The 20,467-nt window shown below is 37.9% G+C and overlaps 1 protein-coding gene across 1 annotated transcript in view; it reads left to right on the top strand.

The window, feature by feature from the left end:
* Nucleotides 1–14,665, top strand: part of LOC139457374 (scavenger receptor cysteine-rich domain-containing protein DMBT1-like) — a 51,360-nt gene extending 36,695 nt beyond the window's left edge. The window contains exons 4-7 of the mRNA XM_071238780.1: nucleotides 1,072–1,401; nucleotides 12,065–12,231; nucleotides 13,351–13,492; nucleotides 14,583–14,665. Coding sequence (XP_071094881.1) covers nucleotides 1,072–1,401; nucleotides 12,065–12,231; nucleotides 13,351–13,492; nucleotides 14,583–14,665 — 722 coding nt within the window. The remainder of the gene's footprint in view (nucleotides 1–1,071; nucleotides 1,402–12,064; nucleotides 12,232–13,350; nucleotides 13,493–14,582) is intronic.
* Nucleotides 14,666–20,467: the final 5,802 nt, after the last annotated feature.

Genomic DNA, 20,467 nt, shown 5'->3' with positions numbered 1-20,467 from the left:
ACTAAAGTGATGACGTAAATCCTGCTGGGGTATCATGCAGGAAGCAGAGGTACTGTAAGTCCCCATGATCCCCAGCGAGGTGGTCGAGCTTTGGTTACTGGTGGCCAAATAGCCCGTGTTTTAAACTGTATTAATGATATTGTTATGCTCAAATATGTTTCATAAATTGTTTTTAAATATGACATTGCATAAATAACTAAATTGTGTATATATTAGCTTGGTCTCGTCGCTATATGGCTGAAATAGTGCCGATGCGACGTTAAATTTTAACTCACTCACTCGTGAAAAAAATGAATTCTTATTTTAATGAAAAAAAACCAGTGTATTTAGCCAACCAACATTATACCATTATCTTTCTTCTGTGTCACTGAGTACTGTATAGTGAGCACATTTTTGCACATTTATCACTCTCCACTTTCATATGATCATAAAAAAACGTAAGCTTAGTGATAATAAATAAAATATAAATAGCTATTGCCTGTCATGTTGTTGATCTCTAATTGGGAATGAAAATGAACTAAGCTTCAATGGCCCCATAATCAGCGTAATTTAACACCCATATGCTTCAGGATTTCTAACAAAAGAGAGGCGTTAATTTGTTGGTGCCATTCTAAACATTCACAGCAGGATAGCTATAGTCACAGAAAGAAACAAGAAACTGAACAAGATAAGATGTGTTTAGAATTTATTCGTGAATATATACAAAAAAGCTCCCGTTGTTACATGGTCAAATAAATAATAGTTTTAACTAGTTGAGAATATTTGGTATTATTCTACCGAAAACATGTCGTGTATACTGTGCACACTCAGATGACTAGGGTGTACTGATTAGATGAAATAATCGAAGATTGATAGAAGGTCCAAAACGACCAAGAAATCGAATGCAACTTGACGGAAATTGTGAGAAAGTGTCTATGTTAAAAAATATTGTGTTTTTTTGTTTTTTTGACAGTTGTGATCTGGTATCACTGTAAGTTGAAAAACAGCAAATTGAGACGAACCGATTAATCTTGATGGTCAGATGGTTGATTAACCACTTCCCAACAGTACAGACGCTGTGTTGTGTTTCAGCTGCTGCAGTGGTATATGCTCGTCAAGGAAGTAATGCAACCTTTTCCTGGAGACTACCCCAGCCTGCTGTCAGGGAGTTTACAGTGAGACGTTATTCATCAGATACTCTGTTCCATGTGACCAACTACAACAAGGTGGACATCACTAGCACGTACAGGACAAGAGCAGAGTTTACTGGGAACATTGACTCGTCAGGATCTGGTGTGTTCAGTTTCCTGCTGTATGATGTTGTGTGGAATTCTGACCGTGGTGTCTACAGATGTTACAGGGGTTCACCAGGCTCTAGAGGGGATCAGATGTCTGACTGTGGACAAGTGCTTGATGTAATACGTGAGTAAATGGCCCAACTGATTGAACAATACTATTTGTTATAATGTGAACATATGTATTTGGAATCCATAAACTGATTTGTTCTTTCAATCAACTTCACAGGATTTACTCTGTGCACAGAACTGTCAAACTGAATTTGGAAATATTGATGAGCGCAAGTGTTCTGAAAAACGAACAGATAAAATCATCTGCCAGTTGAGAGTTGAGAGAGAATCTGAATATATATAAAGCACCCCGCTCTAATACGCGCCCATTAGGTCAAATAAAACATATTAAGTAAACAACCTTTGGGTGACTTATATATATTACATTAAATAACCAACCATTGGAACACACACACACACACACACACACACACACACACACACACACACACATATATATATATATATATATATATATATAGACATTGGACGGATAAACGATGTTTTTTGTACGCTTTCTAATCATCGTTTTCCAGTTGAGAATCTGTAGTTATTTGACATCGGAATTTACTGCGAGAGAACAATTTCTTTATGCTCCTCCCTTTGCTTGATCGACATTGTCAATCGAGCTTCAGCGTGCTCTGGCATTCCTATTTGTCGAACTTTCATTGGCCATTCTCGCGTGTTAGATTAGGGGTCTGAGTTTGGCGCGGTGCACGTGGCTCCTAATGGTAGCATTTAATTCTACTGGAAGAGTTCTACACAGATTGTTGATAACTTGCTCCAAATTGCCATTCTTCGCTCACGCGACTTTGCGGATTGACTACAGCACGTAATTGATCTAAGACAACGCGACTGTCGCTTGCTGTCAAAATTATTAGAAAAGGGAATGTTGAAGAAACAGCCACTCGTAGATATTACTTTCCGTTTTGTGATTGAATATAACCAACAAATAAGTATACTTGGTATATTTTGCCAGAGACAATATACCGATAATTCGTCTCTGATATTGCTTGCAATTATAGAAGCAGGGAGGCTAAACCTTATTGTAACATAAATAGTCAGATGGTAGTGTAACAGAATACTACCATATACAAACACAAAAAAAGTTAAGAACACCCCTATTTCTGAACCATGACAAATGGCAAAAGTCATGGCATGGGATGACTGACCACAGGAGCTTGGCGATACCAATGTTATCGGGTAGAACAAACATTTGACAACAAATACAGAAGATATTGTTGAGTTGTGATTAAAGTTTACTGGCAAAAACATCATGGTAACACAGGTACTGTTTTTGACCCTAGACAATACCTAAAAAAGTATGGAGCCGCAGGATTAAGTAAACGAGTCACGTTTGATGTTTCAAGTGAAAATGTTCCTTAACGTCTCTACTTGACATAACTCCTGAAACAGATCAGTTGTGGGTGCCCGGATGACGCATTCCACCCTACGTCTTATGCCTCCAGTCAAACGTATGATCTGTTGATGGGTCAAAAACAACCACCCCTGATGCAAAGCTTCCTCCAATTGGCGTAAATCTTGTACAGGAGAATCTCGTGTCTGTATGCGCCGCCCCAGAATATCCCGAACATGTTTAAAGGCTTTCAAATCTGGGATAATTGCTGGCCAGGGTAGAGTCGTTATATATTGGCCCTCATGTAATCCACGACTGCATGCGATCGATGAGGCCTGACATTGTCATCCATGTATTGAAGTCAAGTAGCAAGAGGGTGGTTGTCAAAATGATGAACTACGACTTGCCTCAAAACGTCCTGGACGTACTGATGATGTACTTTTAAGTTGACCCTTATGGTGACCAAATTCAACCTGCAATCATGAGAGATACACCCCCAAACTATTACCGAGCCCCCGCCGTATGCAACAGTCGGTTTAATGTTCCTGGGGTTTTGGGCGTGTTCCGGTGCCTCCAAGCTCTCGTTCTTCCATCAGGGACGTGGGACAGAAAGCGACTTTTGTCTGACAAATGGGTCCGTCTCCAAGTTCTCAGATTCCAGTTCTGTTGCGCAATACACAAACCTAAATGAGCAGCTTTGTGGTGTTCTCTCAACAAGGGACGCTTTATGCCTCATCTAGTCTTCAGTCCTGCTGCTTTCAGACGGTTCCTGACGGTTTTGGTGCTGAAACGACGATTGGGCAAGCACAGCTGTTTCAGACGAGGGTTCTTGGCGTATGAGACGAAGATGGCCCCTGTCTTCACGATGTGTCATCACAGAAGGTCTTCCGGATCTGGGACGGTCCTGTACATCACCAGTCTGAGCATGTTTCTCGAATGAACGGCATACGACAGTGTGATGAAACCCAAAATTCCAACCAATTGCATTACAAGACATGCCTGCATTATGCATGCCGATTATTTGCCATCTTGTGGCGATTGATAATCGCCTTCATGCCATGGTCACACAATGTCATGGAATAACTGTTTAAAACGGAGCTTAAAAAAGAAATTTTAACGTTTTGATATACTGCTTTTAGAGATACTCGAGGGTAGCATGCTGCACGGGCACACCATGCATGGCACGTCAGCTTTTGTCACGCATGACAGATTATATCATCTCGAGAGAACATAATTCTTCCAGTAATTCTATCTTTCACGACTATCACAAATATTGGGGACCAAATAATAATGAATTTTTTTATCTTTGTGTATATTATCCCGCACAGTTATGTTTCAACGTACATTTTCAAGTAAGGAAAAAGAAGTTACAAGGTGTAATGTCAAATTCAATTATTAAATATTTCCCTTATATACTGAACAGCATTGAAAACGCACCACCATGAAAATTAATTGTATTTTAATCTGGGCTTAAGTCATATGAAAATATATGAGTGAATGAGTAATAAACGATGTTCTGGACGAAGCATGAAGAAGAACAGCTCGTCAAAACACATTCCTAATTTTTTTGTGAGCGACATCGCCAAAACGCAAAAATGCGTGCACATAATGGAAAACGTGTTTTGTTTCACGGGAAGCATGCAGAATAGGGCTATAAAAGACAGACTTTTAAAAGCCACATCACTTGTTGCTGCAGACGGTAAGGGTACTGACACAAGAAATGCAAAGATTAACAGCAGAGGAACGTGAACGTGCCTTGGGCATGCTCCAAGTTGGTACGTCAAGTAGAGTCGTTGCACAACGGTTTCAATACCATCATTCAACAGTCCTCAGGCTACTGAGCAGATACCAGCAGACAAGAACCACCAGATATCAACCACGTCCGGGTCAACGTTGTGTAACTACACCACGTCAGGATCGCTATATTGTTCGTCGGCATCTACGTGATCGTACACTTCCGGCTACCAGGACTGCAGCAACCGTACAAGGCCGACGGGGTTTGATCTGCGCTGACACCGTACGTCGACGTCTCCGCTCTGCGAAATATCGAAATAAACGTCTGCGTTGGGCCAAAAGGAGATTGCGGCAGTGACATGGTGTGCTGTTCTCTGATGAGTCCCGTTTTCATTTATGGAATGCTGACGGTCGAGTGTGGTGTCGACGTGGAGAACGTTACCACAATGACTGCATTGTACAGACAGATCGATGGACGGGGGGGGGGAGTGTCATGGTGTGGGGCGGCATCAGTCATAACCATCGAACAGAGCTCCATGTTTGTCGTGGAAGAGTTTATGGATAACATATTTGGCAAATCACGTCATCCCATTCTTTCATCAGCACCAGGATATGCACACCTTCCAGCAACATAATGCAAGTGTGACACAGCAAGTGTTTCAACACAGTACCTAGCGAACAATAATGTGCCTCTGCTTCCATGGCCACCTGGACCCTGTCACCCGATCTATCGCCAATTGAACATGTATGGGATTACCTGGGTGAACGCCTCTCACGTCGTCCGCAAGTACAGAACCAGAGAGAACTTGAAGATACACTACGTCAAAAGTGGAATGCCCCAGAAAACTATTCGCAGACTTATTCGATCAATGAGAAGACGTTGCATGGCCTGTGTTGCTGCCAATGGTGGACATACAAGATATTGACTTTTCATTTTAACCCTATGTGTCTTCCTTACACTGATGACGTAGATGTAATTACTGTGTGGTATTCCTGTTTCCTTTGTCGTCTTTCTTAATAATCCGTCTATGTCTGTTATAATTAAAATCGGTCATTGCTCAAGTTGTTTTTGTTGCTGGTGTGTTTTCAATGCTGTTTAGTATATATTATATACTGGAGTACCACATTTGCATTAACTTTATTTAAAAACATTAGAAACATTCAGGCGTAGGAAAATGTTAAAAAGTAAGAAATATATGTACTTTGAAAATAGATATTTGGAGTTTCATACAATCTAGTGAATGATAAATCATTATCATCCAAATATAATGAATAAACAAGCAACGAAATATTACACTTCACTTGGAATATATAAACAATTGCAGGCAATAACAACTAATGTTAACAAGATATACAGTATGTCCAGCCAATAAGGCTCATTCCCACGAGGCCAACATAGTTAACATGATGACGAAGAAGAGTAACGATAACCATAATAATTAACATATCTACATTTATTAAAGCAAGATCCAAATGAATGGTTATTGTATTGTGTCAGCCAAACTTTTAAAGACAAGACGTGTGACTGAGCTGAAAACGAAACATAGCACAGCGAGAGCCTCACCCCACATTATTCTTTGCGACGACGTTTTGGGACTTCTTCTTGTCCCTTCATCGTTCATGTTCTTCCAACTCGGGTGTGGGTACACTAACTGTCGGGTTGTGGCCAGCCATTTGGAAGCAAATAGAGATACCTTTGTATGCATACTGATCTGAGATGACTGTTGATCGTGCAAAAAGAAAATTTCATGCGTATGAGAGTAACCTGGTCCCTACCACGTGTAGCTATATCCCGCCATATTGGTTTTTCATATAGACTGGGCTCTCTGGTGTGATATAACCACAATGATATACTCCATAATGCCATGTAGAAAAAGAGGCAAAAGCACGAATATAGAATGCGAGGAGGCCCTTTACATATGAACAAACTGATGTTTATATATAACAATTGTCGAATAACAAACCACATGAAGCCCAACCTCTTGTAACAAAACGTGGTATTGTATGTGTAGTATTACTATTTTAATTTATCATTACATGTGTTTTTTCACAAAAGAATATCAAAGGATCTACGCAGACATGCACACATAACCTAGCCACCAGTGTTGAAAAACAAACATGAAAACTTGACTAATGGTGGTATGAGCGCATGGATCTGTTGATTTGTTCAACAAGCCTCTAAATTAATGTACACTCTATGAATTGAAATTATTTAACTGAAAAGGTTCACTGGCTTTTGATACATGATCGGAAAGGACATGTAGAGAGTCTGCTTTTGCACCTCTTTGCTGCAGCTGGCAACGGTCTGAAGAAATCTGGACTTGCAAAACAATTATAGACCTGCGTGGGATCTTATGGATAGTTGTGCTTCACGGTTAGATTAACGCTTAGTCTCTGAAAATATATTATTTTGATAGAAACAAGCGAATCAATTTAAATTTAAAAGGAAGGCTTGTGAGATAGAGATTTTAACCTTAAACAGCGGTAAATCTGGGCTTGCTTCTTTTAGGGCTCTACCTTATAGTAAGGGCTAGGCGGAAGGGAAAATAATATGGTCCAGGGACTGTGACACAGACTAGCAAGCCGAGGGCCGTCCTAATATTCATAGCTGAGCAAATTCTACTGTCACTACTTCTCTTTCCCATAGAAAATTAAAACGAGAAATATCTAAACCTACAAAATTACCATTAAGATGCACGTTTCAAGTTCAATGTGATCAATGTACCTTGTGTACAAGAAAGTAATATTCATATATGTGATGCTCGTACAATTTTGTGTCACCATTGTGGATCGTTTGTGGGGTTGATATGAATATCAAATCACAAGAACACATACGTTTTAAAAACAGACGATTTGTGTGTTGGTTATGTTTTTATCTCTACATTAACAACCCCGAAAGAAAATTAACCCCTTTATTACACCACGGTGCCCTAGCTTGTTTTATAATACCAACAGTCCATACTCGAGACTCAGCAACATATTTGATTACACTGGCCAAGGCTGACCCCAGCGGAATTCCATCTACTAGTCAGTTCTCCATGCGATACTCACACCATAGTATGTCTCCCAGACACAAAGAGAATAAATTGACTCAAACACATGTCAAGATTGTCTCAGTTCTGGCACTGAAATCAAGCATCGTTTTGGGCTTCATTTGGATTATATTTAGTAGGTTTTTAATTTTAACTACGAAAATCATAATTCTGGAATTAAATGTTTGTCCACTGACAACGGTACATTCCCATAATGAAGTTATTTAAAGCTTGAATTAGAATATCAAATTGTCGTCGATTGTCTGGATATCATAGTTAACACTATCGCCTATAAGTTTACTTTTATGTACAATCCAAATAATAAACATCTTCAGGCTGGAGTGATGTTAAAAAGTAACTGTTTACACCAACACTACATCGTCTACTTCATAATAATATTGCACAGATCACTGTGTAAGATTTCAGGTAAGTGTCGTGTGCAAATCGTCACAGCCTAAAGAACGTAAATACGTGAGTGTCGACTTTGTCCTGGGATAATTTGATATCATTCATTTGTCAAAAATATTTGAAGAAAGCTGTTATAAATAATTTCTTTTGTGTGTATCTTTGTCAAATTGTATATTGTGGGTGACTGTGAGGTATGTGTCTGTTGTCTATCGTATCGCTCAAGTAGGAAGTCTGGGTTGCCTCATACAATTACCTTCACCAATGCTTTCCGACATAATGTTCTGACAACAGTAAAGACAAGCACATGTGAAATTCGCAAATCATTTGGATATACAAAAATAGATTGTCAACAGTTTCAACATTGATTACGCTTCACACGATGTCAACGGGTATATATCTAGACCAGCTCAGAGGCCGCCATACTTGTACGCCACTAATAAGACGGCCATTAAAGTGGAAGAGGCTGTAACACTCTACTTTTACATTGAATTGCTCTGACATAATAATCATTCATTTGTAATTATCTAAAGAGAAATGTTATCAATAATTTGTTTTGAGTTATTTCTTTGGTGTCAAATGGTATAAGATGGGTGACAATGAGGTATGTGTCCGATGTTTAGCGTATTGGTCAAGTAGGAAGTCAGGGTTGCCTGGTCATTTGGATATCGAGAAGTAGGCTTTCAACAGTTTTCACATTGATTACACTTCACACCATGTCATCCACGAAGTATCTAGGTCTGTTCAGATTCTGATATACTTGTTCTTCACTGATAAGATGGCCGATAAACTGAAAGAGGTTTTAATATTTACTTTTAAATTATTGAATTGGCTTGGGATAATTTTGTATAATAAGAGAGCCTTTCAAGTGACAGAGGTTTCAATGATTACTTTTACGTTACTGAATTGCGTGCAATGTTAAAATACCTTTGAAGTTGAAAAACTATCAGTTTTATAATACCAATTTTGAACAAAATCTTTTTTTTTCAAACTGCCAGCCTAGAGCACAGTGTTTTGGCTTCCTTTTTTTTAGCTCACCGGGTCCGAGGGACCAAAATGAGCTTATGCCATATCGTCCTTCGTCCGTCGTCAGTCGTCCGTATGTCAACAATGTATTCAAACGACTTTTTCTTCCGAACCGCTAATTGGAAACTAATCAAATTTGATTGGAAGCATCCCTAGGTGGTGGGGATTCAAAATTATACAATGGTGGGGCTGACCCTCCAAGGGGCTGAGGGGAGGTGCCAAAGAGGAGTAATTTGGCGTTATTGTTTTAAACGACTTCTTCTCTGGAACGAAGAAATAGATATCAACCATATTTGGCTGAAAGCATTCTCCAATAATTGAGATTCAAACTGGAGAAATGGAGGGGCTGAACCCCCTCCCCACTCCCAGACTCAGGGGACTGAGGAGCGGGGCTTAAAAGGTAATTTCGCAATATTGCTCTAAGCTACTTCTTCTCTGGTTGGTTGGTTGGTTTGCTGTTTAATGCCACACTCAGCAATATTCAAGCTATAAGACGGCGGTCTGTAAATTATCTAGTCTGGACCAGACAATCACGTGATTAATATCATGAGCATCGATCCACGCATTTGGGATCGATGACATGCATCAACCAAGTCAGCGAGCCTGACCACCCCATCCGTTAGTCGCCTTTTACGATCTAAGAGATGGACATCAACCATATTTGGTTGGAAGTATTCTCAGGTGGTAGAAATTTACAATTATACAAATGGAGGGGGCCTTGCCTCTGGAAACTTCGATCTTTATGCTACATTTGTATCTGTATCTGTATCTACAAAACTATCTGGATAACGGTATTGTTGTCTGTCCACCTCCAAGTTCAATAATGAAATATTGACAACCACATAAATATGGCTTATGGTTTCCTGTAAAGAATTACATGAATACTAGTTCAATCGATTTCAATATTCATCACAGTAATGTATAACAAGTAATTGAAAATTATAGAATTCATTCTTTTACAGAATTGATCAGGCATCCAAGTTTGTGCTTGACCAGATTTGTGGCAAAGGGATACAGAAAATTGTAAAAGGATAGGCAGCATCTTCAATTGTTTTGGATTTTGACAGTGGTTATCGCTGTCGACAAAATCTATATTTTTATATATTATTTAAAAATGAATGTTTCTTGAAGCAAGAGCCAAGAGCTAGATTTTATACCAGTAGGATGTTGTACCATGACTCATCTATTTTTCATTTATATCGTGTTAATCTGACTTCGATTTGGTTTCAATCAACTAATTGATTCAAATAATTTTTAATTACCTGTTTAGCTTCTAATTCATATTATAGCTTTACTATGTTCCTTAAAGAATTTTAGCAACCATGTTATGAATGTGTGTTGTAATCGGGGTATCATTTGCAGTCATGTTTGAAAAATCACTTTGAGAGATTTTTTCAATTGTTGTGTTATTTACAAGTCAATAATCCACCACTTAGTAAAGTTTCTGAGCATATGATTTTCTCATAACAAACATTTTTCAAATAGATATAATAATTTATTTCTGAAAAGAGAATATCAGCAACAATGTCTATATGTATATGTTTCAAAAGGTATCACAACATGGGTTATAAGCAATATTCGGCCTGTTGTGGTTTTATAAACCAAAACATACTTAAACAATCAGTAACAAAATGAATAATATTGAAGGCATCAGACAACACTTTCAAACAATGTCCGTCAGACTTTCATTTAGATAATGGGGATGATTTCGACCAGCACTGACCAAAATCGGATCACCGTCATGTTTGGGTACAACGTGATACTGCAGTGGACTGGACACTATGTCAGTAATATAAACTACTAATTCTTTTCAAGATATCGAAAAAAATGCGGAAATTCCTGTGAAATTCTTAACCTTCGAGTCGATGTCGGTCTTGCGGAAGATGGTGGCAATATTTAATCGATTGTGAAGGGTTTGGCAAAAGAGTATTAATCTAACCTCAGTGAGACAAGTCAGAGTTGCACAAATTGTAAGCTAATCACTTCACGAGCGTTTAATTGTTTAACCCCTTAAGTAAGTCTGACAAATCTACAAAGCAAGCGGGTCCTTCTGATACGAGTATATACCAAACATAGCAAACCTCATAAGGCTACTTCATTTGGTATACCAGGTAGTTTCTATATCTGCTGAAACAAGTTGTCACATCGTAAGACACAAGTTATTCATATTTCTACATTTGTAACAAATGACCAAACGCCCAACTCAAATGTCCTGAAAGGTAAGGTCTGTTTAGTACAAATATCCCAAAGAAGCATCTCAGCAACTGACTCAGTGCACTGTATAGATTTTAGTGAAATGTTTTTTTAATGGGTATATGTGAAGTCTAAGAATGAAGGTGGTGACCTTTGCCAAATCTAGTACAGTGTAAAGACCGTTATATCTAGATATTATTTTGCGTAAGTGTGAAACATTTAAGAATGACGAGCATCTAAGGCTGATATGGTTGGATATGGCACGGTCATATGAAAATGTGAGTTGGTACTTACACTGTTTAGAACAATATTGTGTTCCATCAGGGCGTGTCAAAAGTGTATCAGGTCATAGAAATTTGTTGCATTGTAAAGTTTGTGCAGACACTGTTTGATACAGCGCTCCATGTTATCCATCAAATCGTCTTAGCAGGCTTGAAGTAGTTACGTCCAGGTCTATTGGATAACACGAGACTATTAACTCAGATTCTGGGTCCAATGAATTTTTTTTTTCAGAGTTACGTCCCCTGCTGCATGGTTGTCGAATTTGAGCACAGTTACACAGTTACGGCCCTTGAGTCATGTTGTTTTACAAAGTGCATAGTGTCTGCAATTGGGGCAAGTTTTCTTAAAAAAACTAGTGATCTTAGCTTATCTAAGAGATACTTATCAAGATTTAATTTGAGAATCGTAGTCATGAATTATTTGCTGCCTTTTGTGTATATTAATTTCTCATTTAATCATTTAATTGGAATGGGGTACTGGAATTTTGTATTGAGACAAGATTTTGTATTGAGACTCAGATGGGTTTTTTTCAGCTACAGCTGCTAAACACATACGACCCTTAAAAATCCCATCCAAGTGTTCCTCCACATTAGGCTGACACGCCATGATATACCTTGAATATTGTTTAAGGCGGTGTTAAACACAACTTACTCACTCACTTACTTACTCATGACTGGGGATAGCGATAACGCTTCTTTTATCTACTTAAGGATGTGGTGAAGACTACACAGACTCATCTGGCTCGATCTCCTCACCAAACTACCCTGGCAATTACGGCAACTATTTGAACTGCTTCTACACCATTGATGCAGGCGAGACATTGGTCACACTCGTGTTTACAAATTTCAGTACAGAGCATTGGCATGATGTTGTCAAGGTATGTAAGCATTGTGCTACACATTTACAGGTGACAGAGTACTACAAGAGAAATGGTGTAACAACTCATTTAACCATGTCAGTATCGGGTGTGACCACCATCTGCATTGCGGGGTACATTGAAGACACCAGATGATCAAAAGAATAAGGGAAATAAAACATCCGTACAAAGAGAGATACAGTGCTGGGTCAAGCAAATGCACCACATAATGCCTGTCTCAATGATTAACTATGATCTTTAATACAACCAAGGAAGGATTTTCTTTATATTCACAGAAAGTATTTGAGACAAGTGGAAATAATACCATGTGGATTCTCAAAAACTCAAACGATTTGCTTGACTTTTTTTACAGTCTCGGAAAAGAACCAGCTTCAATTCTGTAAAAACATTTGATTTTTCAAATTTGTTCACAACTATACCACATGACAAACTTAAGGGAAAAGCTTATTTCCTTAATCCATGTTCAGAGCTCGAAGACATTTTTACAATACCTGATGAAAATACTTTTATCTCTCTCAACAAATTACTTGAGTAAATGAGTATTCTTAGATGATGTGATAAGGGAGATGAGGACATGCTATCTGATGTTGTGACGAGGAACATTGTTTGTATCTGATTATACCTTGCATAACTAAGAGAAGCCGTCTATACCTTAATTTCTGTAATCCAACTGATTGTGTAAACATATTTGGTCCAATGTTGTAATTGTAGATGGTTGTTTTGGTGTTTTGAGGATGGGTACAGTATGTCATAATAGTTTAATCCATTTGAACGTGTTCAATGTTTGGTTATGTTCAACAATCTAAGTAATTAATTTCCATGTCCCAAATAATTATTTTTTCAACAGTTATAATATATATAAACTATAGGATATGACATAAATGTTCTTTCATAGAATGTTTGTCTTGAAAACCTTTGTTTTGATATAGGGTATTAATAATATTTAGTTCAGGTAATCTATTTGAATTCTGATCACTATAGTAATGACACATGTGAGGGTCCTGCTTGTTATCTCTGTAAGGGTGTGGGTTTTATTCAATCCGAATGTGCTTGCAGTTAAGTGGTTGGCAAATAGGGATTTAGGCAAAAGGGACTCAACCCTCCATTTATTAATTGCAGGTTTACGATGCCTCCAACAACCTCCTTGCAACATTAAGTGGAGACAGACATGGCTACATTGTCCAATCAGCTGTCTACTACCGTGTTGTGTTTACTACGAATCCCTGGAGTAATAGGAAGGGATTTAGGGCTGAATGGACAGGTATGTGGATGTGTACTTTGATATTTTGTTTACTTTGTAATTTCTCTCCTTTAATTTTTTTTCTTTATCACCTTACTGTTGACAACATGCTTGTTGTCGTGGTCGTGGCTGTAGGCATATTCTGTAAAGATATGCTGTATGTTGTGTTTGTTTCCTATCTTATGCAACCTGCTGACAAAGGGCACCTTAGATTTCAGTTGATCGTCAGCATGCTCACTTTATGGACGTCTCTTTTTAGAACATGCTTTTGTCAGACAGGACTGATGTTAGTCTCTCTGTGAATAAATGTACAGCCCTGCTTTCCCAGAACTTCTTACTTGTCAAAGCGTCTAACAGGCAGCTTAGATTGCATACTCCCCACGGAGCTGAGAATGATTGTTGAGAGCACACTGATCCAGTGACTTAAAAATAGCGGTTTGAGCATTACCCTGTGTGGTGTAGAAATATGCACAATATAAACGGCCTATTGTTATTATTAGTTGTAAGGAAATCCAAAAGGGCTCATGGATCCACAGTAGAAGACATTATAGATAACACACAAAGAACGCAGCCTTGGTGGAGCTTAGTTAAATGGTATGTCAAAACGCGTTCTGATGGTCAATCTTTTCCCGCTATTGTACGTAATGCTATAAATTATGATGATACTCTGTATATCGTCAAAGTCCTGAACGGATTCTTATCAGAACAATCAAAGTAAGAAATCGATGTTCAGATCTTATGATTATCAAATCGTGCAAAATTGATAATCCACAGAAGTCAATCAGCAATAATAAAGCTCGTGGTATACTTGTATCTGTAGAAACATCTAAAGCAACCGGTCCTGATGGTACTGGAGACAGATTAATGGAATTGACAGCCATCTGTATTGCTCAGAAACTAGCAAAAGCATTTAACAAGTCACTCCCAAGACAAAACAATTACGCTATCATGGAAAGGAGCATTAAATACTCCACTCTATAAGAAATGATGTAGATGATTATTCAAATTATAGACCTGTAGTCCTTACAAGCTGCTTTCCAAAGATGTTTTGAGAAATATATATTTATAATCATAATCAGACATAACAATATTTTGATACACTTACAATCAGGATTTATGCCCGGCGATTCAATGGCAAATCAGCTCACAGACATAACTTCATCACTGGGGCTTCAGATGAGGGAAAATAAATGAGTCATGTTGTGTGACATAAGAAAAGACTTTGATAGGGTATGCCATAATGGTATTATCCATAAGCAATGCCCACCACATACAGGGTGCTTTATCAAATTAATTTTAAAGTTACATAAGCACTAAAGCTCAGAGTGTTGGTTTAGTGTTATACCTCAGAATTAACGTCTGTACAAGCTCCTGTACCTCAGGAATCAGCGCTAGGACCACTGCTGCTTATCGTTTATATTAATGATATTGTTGAGGGATTATATAGCAACATACACCTTTTTACTGATGATTCATCAATACATGTTATTACAGATGATTCATTCACGGCAGTCAAATGTAATAATAACGATTTGGTTAAAAATTCAAACTGGGCTAACAAATGGAAATAAGCAAAAACACTAAAGCTATAACATCACCCGTAAAGTCTATCCCGGTATTCATATGGTAACCATACTCCCACTAATTTTATAATTTCATATATTTCTGCTTCCTGCTCAGATGTAAAGTACTTCTCTCACACCTTTTCTTAAGTATTGTTTTTTCACTGTCATGCCTGTCAATGAAAACCAGCAGACAGAAAACAAGTTATGGAATATGTACACATTTTATTTAGAAATCACAAATTACAATGATTAAAACCTGCCACATTTTCAAACCAAATGCACGCACTCTCGGTGTAATGCGATCTGTTTGATTAACTGTGTCATTTTCCATTGAAAACGTGACAAGTTTTAATTATTATGATGCACACTTTATGTGTCGTGTTTGTAATTTGTGTGGCTGTGTCCTTTAAAAGTGTGGACGTATTCCATAGTTTGGTTGCTCTCTGCTGGTTTTTATTGGTTAGGCCTAGCAATCAGTGATTTACAGATTGAGAAACGGAGGCCAATAAAACTATTTAATTAATCATTTGCACAGAATCAACTTGATAAATTAAGTGATATTGTTTTGGTTACTCTCAAAGCGGACTGTTCTTTGTATGACATTAACTGCGTTTATACTGCTGCTCGAACACTGTTTGAACTCCATACAGTTTCCAAAGACATTGAACCACAGACGGGTAATAAACATATAAATAAATAATAAAGATAAACTGGTTTAAAAAAATGTAAATCAAAGCAGTAAAGATATATCCTGGATTGAACTTTGCTTAAATTTACGTTTCTCAGGGCAATCAATGTCATAACAACAAAAATCAATTTGGAAAACAAAATACAAGACAACAAAAGAGAAAATTCTAAATCAAATTCTTCATCCTCTGAAGGGAAAGTTAAAGGTAAAAGTTAAAAACACTTTTAAAGGCAATTAAATACAACCAATGGCAGTGATGAGAAAAAAGACCCATGGATTTCACTGAAATTTTGGGTGGTATATACCCGGCTTCTGTAACCACAAGGACCCGTGGGTAGAAGATTTCGATGATAGTGTACACTATAAAATAAGGTCACAATTGTTGTGTTTCATTACACCTGATTGCCTGAGAAATGTAATAATAACAGTCCATGGCCTGATGGTATTCGAAACCGGTATTGGAAACAGTTCCCACGTGTCCACACACCAAAACTTTACTGTTTTAATCCTCGTGTGGATACAGGGGTGATGTACAATACTTCTCCCAAAGAAAGAAGTACTACTACTTGTCTGAATACACAGCACATACATATATATCTATGTAACAAAATGTTGATACTTTCCTGTTTGTTTCGACATTATTTGCAGAAGAAATTGGCAATACCAAATGCTTAAATACGATATGAAAATGTAGCTGCTAAAAGTATGTATTTCCTTTTGAGTCTAATATTCAATGTTAAAATTCCATTAGCACAGGTTGATAATTAGCCATTTTATTTTAACTTAAAGTGGTAACTGAATATTTCATTTATCGCAATGGTCATTTTATGTTGTGTCTAAACGCCTGGTCAACTTTTATTTTAAATATACCTATACTTCTCACTAGTCCCCGGTCTGCTTCTCTCTTGATAGAATGTGCCTAGAGGCAACAACCAATACATTGGCTGAATGCACACCCTTTTGCCAATACTGAGATTATTGTCTCTGTGCATAAATATCTGAATTCATGTAGGGGTATTGTCCGCGACCGAGCAAAGTGTCTGTCTGACATGTCAGAAGAGAATATTGCAATGAAGCTAAAATCACAGGGGATCACATCTGTAAAATGATTCACAAGAAAAGATCATGATAGTGTAGTCAATGCCAACATATATCTATTTTCGTTTGCCCTTTCCAAGCTTCCAACTTAAATCAAGACTGGTTATTTCAACATCAGAGTGGATATGTATATTCCAAAACCACTCCAATGTTTCAAGTGTCAACAGTTTGGACATGGAGCAAGGTCCTGTCATCACTACCAAGTTTGCTCTCGTTGCAGTAACAATCACGACAGCACTGATTGCACAGGTGACATCACATGTGCTAACTGCAACGGGGAGCGCATGTCCTCCTCTAAACAAAATCCAGTCTTTCAAAGAGAATAAAAAATTATATAGGTCTAATATACCAACAATATTTCCTTTTCCAATGCCAAGAAATTGGTAAAAGAACATTCAACAACTACTTTAAAATCCAGATTATACTCTAACGCAGTTTCCTCACCTAAGCAATCCGTTGATAATGCATGTCAGACAGCCATTTGCTGGGTAACAGACAACCAAACAGTGTTATATTCCATACCTGAGGAATTAAAGTCACCATCGTCTGAACCACAAACTGATCTACAATTAAGCCCCCACTAAGTCTGAGCCTGAGCCTGAACCTTTACGTTTATCAGTGAAAGAGACAAAGCAGTTACGAAAAAAGGAATCAAGGGCAGGTAAACATGTGAAGGTGACTATAACAAGCCCTGTAGAGGTTCATAACACACTTGAGCCTCTTGATATGGACGTGTCTCTATCTCTGACATTACAGCGTAGAGGACCTTCCCACCATTCGAATTCTCCATGAGTTGCTCTTACAACTTACAACAATGGAATTGCAGTTATTAACAACTGAATTTTATAAAGGCTGATTGACAATCATTATACAAAGATAAATTACAACCTGCATCTTTTTCAGAATGTTATTGACCCAATACAGTTGTTTTTAGATCTCCATGTTATGTCGTTCCTGAATTTAAAAAAAATATCAGCTCCAACAGGAAAAGAAAAAAGTAAATTTAACATCGAATAATGGCAAAGATTAAAATGTATTTTACTACATGTGCTATTTACTGCCTTATGGTAAGCTCTTGATAATATTCATTATCAGGAAACCTATTAAAACTAAGAGTTTGACAAAAGTTTTAACTGATTATGTAGATGAATCACTTTTCGTGGAAGATTTTAATGTATCTTGTCGTGGTAAAATTATGCACACATTAGAAAGGCAATAACAATTATATCTAGAAAACAGGTGTATTTTTGCCAAATAAAAAACAACCCGTATACATTTTTGCAGGAAAATAGAGGCCGCATGAGTACCCTGAAAAATATGTTGTGAAGGAGGCTAAGTTTTTGGGACTTATTTTGATAACCACTGAACTTCCTTCCGCATATTAAATACCTTAACGCTAAATCTCTGAAGTCACTCGATTTATTGAAAGTAGTATCTAATTCTAAGTGGGGAGGGGATCAGACAACCCTATTACACTTATACAGGTCACTGATCCGTTCCAAACTTGATTACGGCTCAGTCGTCTATGGTGGAGCCTCCAAAAGTAACTTACAAAAACTAGACAAAATCCATTATTAGGGCTTGAGGCTTTGTCTTGGAGCCTTTAGAACGTCTCCCATTCACAGTCTGTATGTAGAAGCGGATGAGCGTACTCTTAAACATCGCCGTCTGAAATTATCTTAACAATACATATCTAAATCATATTCTAATCAGTCAATGCTCTCTACGGAGATCTATACAATAAGAAATGAACACTCACTCCACCACTCGGTATAAGAATAAAATCTGCCATTTCGGCTTCTAATATCCCACCCCAAGTTATAGCTGCCTTTCACCTTTTTTCATCTTCCTTTTTGCAAATGGTCAAGCCACAGGTAGACCTTACATCAACAAACTAAAGGAATCAGATACTAACCAATTAACTTTGCAACATGAATACATTAAATTAAGAAACACTTATGACACTTTTAAATCTATATATACAGATGATTACGGCTCCATCGTCTATGCAAAATTAATTTACGAACACTAGATACTATCAGGGCTTGAGGTTTTGCCTGGGAGCCGTTAGAACGTCTCCCATTCACAGTCTGCATGTAGAAGCGGATGAGCCATCTCTTAAACATCACCGTCTGAAATTATCTTTACAATACATCACTTATTATAATCTGATCAGTCAAACCTAGCTTTTGAATGTATACAATATAGCGACGAGACCAAGTTAATATATTTACAATTTAGTTAATTATGCAAAGTTTTATTTAAAATGAAACATATTTGAGCATAACAATATGACGTATACAGTTTTAAAACATGGACTATAGGCCACCAGTGACCAAAGCTACACTTATTACACTCATAAATGTATATTTACAGCTGGCTGCAAGGATGGTGGCACAGTAGCTAGTGCCACTGTCACTGGATCCAGAACAATATCTTTTCGATTGCTAGATAGCATTTACCTATTCACAGCAGAAACAAACGCCATTTTAACAGCACTGAAGCATATCAATAACCAAGCAGATTCTCTTTCATGCTTTCAAGCGATTAGAAATGTTATTTAAACATCCACTTTTAATCATTTAATGATCTTTCTACTGACAAATATGACATCGTTTTTTGTTGGGTATCCAGCCGTGTTGGTATCACTGGTAACACAATGGCCGATGTTGATGCAAAAGCAGCTCTCAACTAACCTGTAACACCACTTCTTATCCTATACCGTGATTATAAACCTGTTATTACATGTCACATTCGAGATCTCATGCAAAAGAAGTGGTACACCCAGGTAGGTATCGATAAATTACATGAAATTAAACCAAATATCGATTACACCTACTTGGGCTGTCAGTCCAGATTTGAAGAGGTCATTATGCGACGATATTGTATTGGCCACAGCAGATATACCCATATATACTCAACAACAAAAGTTCCTGTGACACCAATATTTTAGTCTATTTTTCAAACATGTAAAGTTTAGTTTCCAATATTGTAGTACATGTATGGAATCAAGTCACAAAAACGCAACTGCTACAGAAAAGCATGTATTCCATGCAAAAGTTGACTTTTATGCAAGCCCCATGCATTTCACTACCCAAGAATGGGCATAAAAACATGTGCGTTAACGGGATTCCATATGCATTGTTTAGCATCGTGCTGACAACAACCGCTCAGAAAAGCAACACAATTATTCAACATTAGGAAAAGGTACGCCTGTCCGAAAATCAGCTTCTGCGAGCCATTGGTATGCTTGAAGCAGGATCGAGTCAACGTGATGTTGCAACACAATTTAACGTACACAGAAACACCATTTGGTGTTGATGGAAACGTTGGCAACAGACGAATGCAGTCAGAGACCATCCTTGGAGTGGCGGGCCACGCGTAACCAATAATTGACAAGACAATTGGATTCCAAAAACACACCTACCAAATCAATTCCAGCCAGCAACAGTGGCTGCAAGAATCAACCCTGGCCTTCAACGAATATCTTCATAAACCGTACGTCGCCTCCCAATATGTGCAGGGATTGTCGCCAGAAGACCCGCCAGACGTCCAATTTTGACAGGAAACCACCACCAAGCACGTCTACAGTGCTGCAGACAGCGTCTACGCTGGAAGGCCATTCAGTTCTATTCACTGACGAGT

This window comes from Haliotis cracherodii, unplaced genomic scaffold (assembly GCF_022045235.1).
Source record: "Haliotis cracherodii isolate W230 unplaced genomic scaffold, xgHalCrac1.p SCAF_12, whole genome shotgun sequence".
NCBI classification, from domain to species: Eukaryota; Metazoa; Mollusca; class Gastropoda; order Lepetellida; family Haliotidae; genus Haliotis; species Haliotis cracherodii.
The sequence above is the reverse complement of the archived record's forward strand: the minus strand, read 5'-3'. Positions and strand labels throughout refer to the sequence as shown.